This window comes from Alexandromys fortis, unplaced genomic scaffold (assembly GCF_014885135.2).
Source record: "Alexandromys fortis isolate MF-2015 unplaced genomic scaffold, M_Fortis_MF-2015_v1.1 scaffold_31, whole genome shotgun sequence".
Lineage (NCBI taxonomy): Eukaryota > Metazoa > Chordata > Mammalia > Rodentia > Cricetidae > Alexandromys > Alexandromys fortis.
In genome coordinates, this window is record NW_026067974.1 from 12227992 (window position 1) to 12238708 (window position 10717).

At 47.8% G+C, this 10717-nt stretch overlaps 1 protein-coding gene across 1 annotated transcript; it reads left to right on the plus strand.

Moving 5' to 3' along the window:
• The first annotated feature begins 3511 nt into the window (after nucleotides 1-3511).
• Nucleotides 3512-3938, plus strand: Gast (gastrin). Its single transcript, XM_050156656.1, has 2 exons — nucleotides 3512-3722; nucleotides 3835-3938. Exons 1-2 carry the CDS (start codon nucleotides 3512-3514, stop codon nucleotides 3936-3938), a joined length of 315 nt encoding a protein of 104 aa, XP_050012613.1.
• Nucleotides 3939-10717: the final 6779 nt, after the last annotated feature.

The window sequence follows — 10717 nt, forward strand, 5'->3', positions numbered from 1 at the left end:
CAACCTGGCTCTTTGGAAAGCTTGTAATTTCCGGTTACCATAGTAACACCAGCATCTCCATCCCCCCCAGGAAGCGAGAAGAGCTGCTCTCACCCTGTCCTTTCTCCCAACCCCCTCCTCTTCCTTCCATCTCTGAGATTTTTGTGGTTCAATTAATTACTGTCAATGTCTGTGCTGGGTTTTGTAATTATTTTTATTTATTCCATCTGCTGAGTCACCGTGTCCTGCTCTGGATTAGAGTGGTTATTCACTAGAACATTTGGGCTCTGGTTGCCATGGACACGGTGCAGTCTGCATCCTTCATCACCTGTTAATTCTCAGTAAGGCTGGCTGTGAGCGTGGGTACCACTACCCTTCTACAAGACCCAAGGAACATCAAAGCTCCCTGAGACAAGAAGGGGGGTAGCCCAATGACGCATGAACAAAATGAACAAAAGCAATTGTATAACCTCAACTATGAAAAAAATATCAAAAACGCCTAGAGCTTGTTATAACCTTGCAAAACACACTCAGGCAGGAACTTATCAAATAAACCAAGAAATGTATCATTATCATTTTCTCTTCTGGTACATCTTTGAGAAATGTCTTTGTTCACTAGCCATTTTAAGATGTATATATTTTTGTTGCAAAAATATGAATCCTTGGGGGCTGGAGAGATGGCTCAGAGGTTAAGAGCACTGGCTGCTCTTCCAGAGGTCCTGAGTTCAATTCCCAGCATCCACATGGTGGCTCACAACCATCTGTACTGAGATCTGGCGCCTTCCTCTAGCGTGCGGGCAAACATGGAGGCAGAATGTTGTATACATAATAAATAAATAAATCTTAAAAAAAAAGAATTCTGCAAAAAAAAAATGAATCCTTTATGCAAATCACCTTCTACTCCTGAAAGCAAAATAGAGGAGTGTTGAAATGCAAGACCCTCGAGGAACCAGCTCTGGGTAGGGGGCTGGACAAGGGGTTTGATTAAGCAACAGACCCAGGGCGAGAGTACAGGAGCATTGGGTAAATGCCACCCAACATAGACGGCAGAAAAAGACAGGAGATGCTGAGGGTTTTCCCCGGCAAAGGAAGCATAAAGGGGTTTCAAGGCAACCAACATGACGCTCTCAGCAGGAAGGAGCAAACCCATCAGTCCATGCCCCATTGCTCCTGATAAATACACTACATCCTGTTTTCAAAAACCCAGTGGAGAGGACAGGGATCAATAAGTCACCTCCCATTCACACGCTACCTGTCCATCAAACATCAGCATATGGGTACCTCTGAATCTTAGGTCATTTGGCTCATTCTCTTTTTCTCCCTTCTCCTCCCCCACCCTCCCCACGGGATGTAGTCCAATAGAAGACTTTGAAGCCTGTGACCCAAGGGATACAGTAGAATGAGCTGTTCAGGAACCCAGAGTCTGTCTCTTGTGTGTCCCCTCCCTGTTTCAACCCTTCCTTTTCCCCCACATCCTGAATAAATAGCAGATTGACAGCTCTGTGACAGGGTGTGGCCGGGTGACAGGGTGCACCTACACCCCATGCCCATTTCTCTTGCGGTGGGGAATCGGGAGTCACCTGGAAGCGGGGCTTGGGAGGGACCATGAGGGCTTTATAAGGCAGACCTGGTGCAGCAGGCAGAACAGAGCTAACCCAGCATCCACAACAGCCACTGTCCCCCAGCTCTGCAGGTGAGAAACTGGAAAGGGGAGGGGCAAGAGGGATGAGAGCCGACAGGCCCCCTTCCCACAGAGGTTCCAGGCCATGGCTCTGACCTGGGGTTCTCATCTTGGTGTTTCCAGAGGTGGGGTTGTTTCCTTAGCTTAGGGTGGAACTGAGACTCAGCTTCAGGGCCACCCTGCCATCCTGAATCACCATCTGCCTTTCTGCCTCACTCAGGACTCAACCCTAATCCTAGAGCTCCTGCTAGTTGGGGAAAAGAGCAAGTGAGGCCCCTTCCCATTGCTTAGATGAGAAAACTGAGGCCCAGGGGTTAGGTATTACTAGCCCAGAATCATAGACTTTAATAGACAGGGCTAAGACTGGAACCCATCTCAAGCCCTTTCCTAGGCCAGCGCTACCTAAAAGGACATTCAGTGATAACGGGAATTCTTGACATCTGCACTGCCCTGTATAGGAGATGGGTACTTACCATCTGGCTAGTTCAAAGGCAGAAAAATGTTATAACAATTTATTTAAATTTAAAGAGCCATAAGTCGCTGGTGACTGCCATATCAGTCACCCTGTGTGGCTCACATTAAGAACGGATCTCTACAGCACTGATTTTTTTTCTTTTCTTTTCATTCTTTCTTCCTTTTCTTTTGGCAATGTGTCGCTCTAGCCCACATCTGCCTAGCACTCACAGAGTCTTAAACTGGAGGCAATCCTTCTGCCTCAGCCTCCCGAGGACGGAGATATACACCGGAGCCAGAACATCAGTTCTGCTGTCTCCATTTACTTCTTCATTGGTCACAAGTATTTTCCTCCCACAGGAAACCTAATCTGAGAACTTTGTCATGAAACGTTAATATCTTCATTGTTGCTGTTTCGTTTTGTTTTATTTTGTTTTTTTGAGACTGGGTTTCTCCTTGTAGCCCTGACTGTCCTGGAACTAGCTCTGTAAACCAGGCTGGCCTCGAACTCAGAGATCTGTCTGTGTCTGCCTCCTGAGTTCTGAGATTAAAGGCATGTGCCACCACCACCCAGTGCTAATATCATTTAATACACATTTTTTTCCTACAGGAGAAAGTTAAACAAACACACACAAATCTCAAATCAAAAGAACAGGTGAGGTTTAGAACTCAATGTTTATTTGGGCATTGCACCTTAGGTCCATGCTGTGCTTCCCCCAAACTCCCTCTTGCTTAGTTGAAAATATTGGGTTTAATTTTTTTTTCTCAGCTGCATAAGTACAGTTGCAGGCTGTTCATCAGCTAAACACTGAAGAGCCTCTCCTTCAAGGTTGCCTAGCAACGGCATGGCCCATCCCCTGTGTATAGGCTGGTGGTCTCCAAGCAGCAGTGTGTGGTCTGTAACTCCCTTGAGTGTGTGAGTGTATGAGTGTGTGTGCACCTTTGCTGTCTCTATTTAAACTTTCACTTTAAGTTCTAAGACTATATCATCCAGGAGATTTTGAAATTGTGTGTGTGTGTGTGTGCATACATTTGGGGAGCAATGCCAGTGCCTATGTGGAGGTCAGAGATTTATTGCTCTACACCTTATTGTCCATGGAAACAAGGTCTCTCTCTGTAAATCTGAAGGTTGAATATTTTATTGTGTTTTCTTTTCTTTCTTTCTTTCTTTCTTTCTTTCTTTCTTTCTTTCTTTCTTTCTTTCTTGCCTTTTTTCTAGACAGGGTTTCTTCGTGTAGCCCTGGCTTTCCTGGAACTCATTCTGTAGAACAGGCTGGCCTTGAACTCACAGAGATCCGCCTGCCTCTGCCTCCCGAGTGCTGGGTTTAAAGGCCTGCGCCACCACAGCCCAGGGATAGCCCCATCTTGAAGTCCCGCTCTCTCCCCTTTGCAGACAAGATGTTTCGACTGTGCGTGTGCATGCTGATCTTAGTGCTGGCTCTGGCTACCTTCTCTGAAGCTTCTTGGAAGCCCCACCCCCATCTACAGGATGCATCCTCTGGACCAGGGGCCAACGGGGGCCTGGAACCACACCAGCTGGACCAGCTGGACCCAGCCTCTCACCATCGAAGGCAGCTGGGGCCCCAGGGTCCTCAACACTTCATAACAGGTAGTAGCTACTGACCCAATCGGATCTGGCCATGGTTTCCCCCTACTGGCCTCACAGTGTCCCGGAGACTAGGCCTCCTCCTCTCCATTCTCACTTCCTGTCACCTCCTCAGACCTGTCCAAGAAGCAGATGCCAAGGATGGAGGAAGAAGAAGAGGCCTATGGATGGATGGACTTTGGCCGCCGCAGTGCTGAGGAAGGGGACCAGCGCAACTAGGGACAACCTTTCAGAGCCCAACCATCTCCAGCCGCGCCCAGCTCAGTCCTTGCAAAACATAAAAAAAAAAAAATAAACTAGCTTCCAGTGTATCACCGAGTCATGTCGTGTGCTTGACTAGAGAGGGGTTGAGGCAGAGACCACAGAGTAGCATTAAACAAGAATCTGCCTGGGTGGGGCTGGAGAGATGGGCAGGGTTAAAAGTGCTTACTGCTCTTTCGGAGGATCCTGGTTCAGTTCTCAGCACCTCTATCAGGGTGCTCACAGCTGCCTGGAACTCAGTTCCAGGGAATCGAACCTTCTTCTCACCTCCCTGGACATACGCACTCACGTGCACTTACACACATAAACACATCGTTAAAAGCAAAATAAATCTTTAAAAAATAAAAGGTAAATCAAACATATCAGTCTTGGTTTAAAACCTTCCAAGGCTGCCTATTCCATTTACAATGAACACTCCGTTCTAAAGTCCTGTGCTGGTTCAGCTGTCTTCTTCCTGCCCTAGAGAATCAAGTCTTTCCCCCGCCCCCCCACTTCTTTCTTCCCCTTCCTTTCCTCACACAGACAGATCATGTTCTTTACTGGTCCTTTGTCCTTAGTGTTCCCAGATACTGGAATGTTCTTCTCTCAGACCAAACATAGCAGGCTCCCCTTCCTCCTCAAAGCATCCCTGGGGGATCTGCCTTTTCTGTTCCTTGTCTTTCACACAAATTTCACATGTGTAGCCGGGCAGTGGTAGTGCACACCTTTAATCCCAGCACTCGGGAGGCAGAGGGAGGTGGATCTTTGTGAGTTGGAGGCCAGCCTGGTCTACAAGAGTTAGTTCCAGGACAGGCACCAAAGCTATAGAGAAACCCTGTCTCGGAAAAAAAAAAAAAATCACATGTGTAGTTGGTTTCTTGCCCACATCACATCTGCCTTCCCTGCAAGGTGGGAAGCTAGGCATGGGACCACAAGTCCCTCTTCCCAATAGATCCATCTCCTCCAAAGCCACAGAGAAACCCTGTCTCAAAAAAAAAAAACCCAATAGATCCATCTCAGACGTGCAGGTGAAGAACCGGCACATTTCTGCGTCTTAGTCTTTCCTTGTTCTTCTGCCTGTCAACAGACTCCTAGCAGGGAGTCACTCCACTTGAGAGCCAGAGAGAAGGAGTCCTACCTCTACCCATCAGAGGTTCACGGCTAGAGCTCTGGAATAAAAGACCCCCCAGAGAAAAGCAAGCAAGCCCATCAAAACCAGGCTGTGTGCTTAGCGCATGAGGCGCTCAGAGGATGCATAAGTCGAAGCGGTGTCTCTGATCACAGCCTCTCAGCATCTTTATCAAAGAACAATTCATCTGCGGAGAACGAATCTGGCCACGGGCTTCTGAGGGCGGTGAACTATGTGGGAAAGTAAGTATATAGGAAATAAAATAAGGTCAATAACGCAGGTTAATAAAATCTGTCAAGATTTAAATCCTTTGATGGCATTTCCAGCCCGAAGAGGGTTTGAAAGTCTCCAGTGACAGATTTTCATCCACGGTAGAACGCAGTAGTTCCTTGTTGTTGTTGTTTTAAGGCAATTTCTTTTTATCTTTTAAAATACTTACTTACTTTATGTGTACGTATGTGCCTGCATGCATGTTCGTGTGTGCAGAACCCTCGCCAGTCAGAAGCAGCTTTGGATCCCCTGGAACTGGAGTTACAGTTTGTGAGCTCTCAAGTGGATGCTGGGAATTGAACCCGGGTCCTCTGGAGGAGCAACCAGTGCTCCTTACCCCTGAGCCATCTCTCCAGATCCTGGATGCTGAAGTTCTGCTTCTAGGCAGCTCTCAGAAAGGCAGGAAGCTTTATTTGGAGCTTCATCCTCTTGTTTGCCCTCAGTTTAAAACAGTTCTTGTGCCAGCGAGGCTTGTGTTTGGGTGTATTCTACTTTCCTCCCGGCTGTCTCTCAGCTCAGGAGTTAAGAGTGCTTACTGCTCTGTCAGAGGATCCTGGCTGCAGACCATTGCTGTGGACAAACAGGAAATCCGGGGAGCTTAGGACTTCAGTTACATCTCTCCATCAGTGACAGAGACGAGTTGGAAGACAACTATTGATGCTTCCCCCACACCTAGAATGGCAGGACTCTGAGCGTGTCCTGCTGCCTCCCAGACTTCTCCAGCAGAGCTCTTCAGTTCACACAGCAATAGTTTGCTCAGTGACATTATTTATTGGCTTCCTCTCCTCCCAAATCTCCCATTTCTCTCACTCCTATTAGTGTTCCTGGGGTTCCTGGGGACCACCACCCAAATAAAAGGCCTTTGATCCTGGCTTCAAAGTAACAGGCTGAAATCAGAACCCAAGCAAGTCTCCTCTGCTAAAGTCCCAGGGGAAAGGGAAGGGGACAATGGAGAGGGTAGCCTTTAACTCCCAGCCTTCTCTAGATCCCCTGGACTGGAAGAACCTCTACCTTGCTGGAGGTGAACAGCCTCCCCTGCACTGGAGACTTTCTGAAGGCCTCTGTCTCTGCCAGGGTTTCTATTGCTGCAACGAAACACCATGACCAAAAAGCAAGCTGGGGAGGAAAGGGTTTATTGGGCTTACACTTCAGCATTGCTGTTCATCGCTGAAGGAAGTCAGGACAGGAACTCAAACAGGGCAGGATACCGGAGGCAGGAGCTGATGCAGAGACCATGGAGAGGAGCTGCTTACTGGCCTGCTTCCTTACAGAACCCAGGACCACCAGCCCAGGGATGGCACCACCCACCATGGGCTGGGCCCTCCTCCATTGATCATTAATTGAGAAAATGCCCTACAGCTGGATCTCACAGGAGGCATTTCCTCAGCTGATGACTCTAGCTTGTGTTGACACACAGAGTCAGTCAGTACAGCCTGCCAGAGGCAGACCCTTGGGAAGATGGTTCACCTTCACCAAGTCTGAACCTGCCTCTCTCAGGGCCTCTAACCCAGAAACTAAGACCAAGCTTGAGCATGTGGGGGAGACTGTCCCGGACAGGGGACAAAGGCCTACTGACTTCAAAATTCGGTAGAATCTGAGTTATCCAAAAAGAAGCATCAGGAGGAGCCAGGAGAATGTATAGGGGAGGAGGTTTTGGGACTATGGACTACCACAGTGGCCCTAAGCAAGCAGAGTGGACGAGGGCTTGCGACATGGACAGCATCTTCATGTGACTTGAGTTTCATCCTAGCAAAGACACCTGGAGCCGGTATTCATATCTTCCTGGGACAGCTCCCTGGAAGCTTTGACTAAACAATCACCTACAGGGACCACTTGAAGATGTCAAAGTTGTCTCAACGGAGTATTGAGAGAGGGGTCGAAAGGCTGAGCGGTGGGCACGACAGATAGAGCAGAATTATTGCGTAAGACATCAAACTTCACCAGAGGATGGCACACTGCGCGAGGACACAAGGGCTCCTTTCCCAGAGGACACAGGAATGAGAGACGGAGTGAAGCACCCCTGAGATGCTGCCCTCTCCTAGGATGCTAGAGGTAGTGTTAACCAAGTGCCCCACAGGATGCCCGAGAGTCCGTACTGTCCTGGAGTTCTGGAGAAGTGTAGGTCTCAGAACCACGTGTTGGCAGAGTTGGCTCATTCATAGAGCAGGGAGGGAGAATCTGTTGGTCTTTCTCCTAATGTCTGGTGGCTTGTTGTCAACCTTTAGCATTGTTCGACTTGTAGGTCTCTGTCTCTATCCGTATACAGTGTTTATGCAGTCTCTCTCTTTCTCTCTCTGTGTGCATGTGTGTGTGTGCTAATGTTTACTAAGACTGTCACATAGATTATAGGACACCCTAATGATTTCATCTTAACTAATTACAGCGGCATTGATTCTATTCCAAAAGCCACATTCTGAGATACTGGGGTTTAGATCTGCACAGAAATTGGGGAGGAGTTACTGGACATGGTGACTCATACCTGTAATCCCAACACTCGAGAACCTGAGGCAGGAGAATTGCCCTGAACTTAAGGCCGGCCCAGGCTATACAGTAAAACCTTCTCAAAATATAAAATATGTGCTGACAAAATAGGTGCCGAGAAAGATCAGCAGTTAAGAGCAGACTGCTCTTCCAGAGAACTTGGGTTTGATTCCTAGCGCTCACATCTTGACTCATTGACTATCTGTAATTCCAGTTCCCAGGGATCTGACACTCTCTTCTGACTTCTGGGGGCACCAGGCATACACGTGGTACATGCTACATATGTGCAGATCGAACACTCATACATATAAAATCCACCTAAGCCGGGTGGTGGTGGCGCACGCCTTTAATCCCAGCACTCGGGAGGCAGAGGCAGAACGGATCTCTGTGAGTTCGAGGCCAGCCTGGTCTACAAGAGCTAGTTCCAGGACAGGCTCTAAAACTACAGAGAAACCTGTCTCAAAAAAACAAAAAACAAAACAAAACAAACAAACAAACAAACAAAAAACCGTTGTAAAGATCAAGGCCATGGTTGAGGTAAGAGCTGCTACTCCAGATCCAGACTAGTTGGTGCCACAGGGATGGCAAAGGCACGAAACAGCAAGCAGCACTGACAAGGTCGACTTTATTATCACAGAAAAGCTAAATCCAAGGGGCAAGCTGGGGGTTCCTACTGCAGGCTTGACTGTGGCAGCTTCTACCATGGTGATTCTATACATCAAAGAGATGAAGAACAGAGGAACCAAGAGCTGATGCCCGCTGCTGAGCTGGAAACCCGTGATCTTTTGCCTGGCTTCCGGATCCACTTGGGTTCCCAGAAGAGCCACTGCTCAGGGAAAAGAGCCCCACTCAGAGTTCACAAGGGCCTGAGCCAACACTCACCCCCAAAGAACCAGAAGACCATGGTGTCTCCATTCATGTTAGAGAAGACACAGAGAAGCCAGCAGAGCCCCACACGAGTGTCTCACCACAGGTGCAGTAAGTTCTTAGACATGCCTTGTCATTTCTTGGTATAGCAATGTGTGATTTGGACAGATAAACATGACAGCTGGCAGAAGAACATCATAATTACCCTGCGGTGTGGAATAAGAATCATCACGGTGGGAAAACAAGCACCAGCCCCTGAAGCTGCCCTATTGCTCACACGACCGCAGGCCAGGAGAAACAACAGGTTCACCTTTAAAAGACTTAAGGGAGACGGGTGTGATGTGGCCTGGGTCCTGGAGAGACAGGTCGGACAGCTGCCATGCTGGGAACGGCTGCAAACACCAGCAACAACAGTCATGAATACAGACAGATCCGCTGGCCTCACTGGAACGAATGAGCACAACCTCTGATACATGCTGACCTGATGAGAGTGCAGTTTCCATTCCGTCAGGAAGGAGGGGCGGAAAGAGGGCTCATCCAGCCAGAATGGACCGCAGCACACGTTCAAACAAGACATGTTTGGAATCAGTGTCCAACTACCTGTGGTAGACAGGCATGTCAGTCTGTCTGCACAGTTCCAAGAGAAGAAGTACAGGGCAGACCTGGAGGGCTGGCAAGCTCTTTATTATAGGGCCAGACAGAGAGAAAATAGATTAGGCTTAGCAAGTCAAGAAGCTAAGTCAAGAAAGGTAGGTAGATTCTCAGGGAAGAATTTGTTTGTTTGTTTGTTTGTTTGTTTGTTTGTTTGTTTGCTTTTTGAGACAGAGTTTCTCTGTAGCTTTGGAGCCCGTCCTGGAACTTGCTCTTGTAAACCAGGCTGGTCTCGAACTCACAGAGATCCACCTGCCTCTGCCTCCCAAGTGCTGGGATTAAAGGTGTGCACCACCACCGCCCAGCTTCAGGGAAGGATTTTACAGTTGCTGTCGGCACACATCTGTAATGACAGCACTTGGGAGATTGAGAGGGTTGGAAGTTTGAGGTCAGTCTGGGCTCCGTAGTTAACACTCTCAAAAAAAAAAATACAATTTTATGTAATAAGATTTTTCTTTGCACCACCAGCTCACAAATAACAACATTGAGATTTATTATTGATTATGAAAGCTTGGCCTTTAGCTTAGGCTTATTTTCAACTAGCTCTTACAACTTAAGTTAACCCAAAATTATATTAACCTACGTTGACCACATGGCTTTTACCTCTACCCCATTCTGTGTGTCCAACTCGTTCTGTGTCTGGCTGGCATCGCTCACACGCCTGTTCTCTCCTATTTCTTCTCTTTCTGCCTGGAAGTCCCACCTACACCTCCTGCCTAGCTATTGGCCACTCAGCTCTTTATTAAACCAACCACAGCAATATATATTCACACTGCATACAAATATGCCACAACAATTTTCAAAGACAAAAACTATTCTTTTTGTTTGCTTTGTTTGGAATGGGGTCTTATACAACCCAAACTGACTTCAAACCATACAGGTGCTTTATGGTGCTGGAGATGGAGTCCAGGGCTTCCAAGCACTCTGCCACCTGAACTACTGAGGTCATAGTGACCTATTGTATTTCCTCAGATTTCCTCCATCCTGGAGAGAAAAACCAAGAAGACAGACAGAAAGAAGGAAGGAAGGAAGGAAGGAAGGAAGGAAGGAAGGAAGGAAGGAAGGAAGGAAGGACTCAGGAAGTAAATAACTGAGAAGGCTCAGGAAGTTCCTGAAACTAAACAAACACATAAGGTTCCTCCCTCCTGAGGTTATATAACCAGTAAGAAGCTCTAAGGTGAATCAGTCCAACTAAGGCTGGAAAAGGTTGACCTACTGAACTGCCTGGAAGACAGCTCTGACCTGTGGAGCTGCCTCCAAGTTGTTCACTGAATTTCAAGGTTCTCATGAGTGACTGTCCTTGGGTGGGTTTTAGGTGATGCAGCTGCCCTTGAGTCATGCATGTTCCTATAAGTAACCC

Excerpts from the sequence above, each read along its gene's own strand:
- Gast (XM_050156656.1), top strand. The coding sequence starts at position 3,512 with ATGTTTCGACTGTGCGTGTGCATGCTGATCTTAGTGCTGGCTCTGGCT. Across the intron at positions 3,723-3,834 it reads TCCTCAACACTTCATAACAG|ACCTGTCCAAGAAGCAGATG; the intron begins GTAGTAGCTACT and ends TCACCTCCTCAG.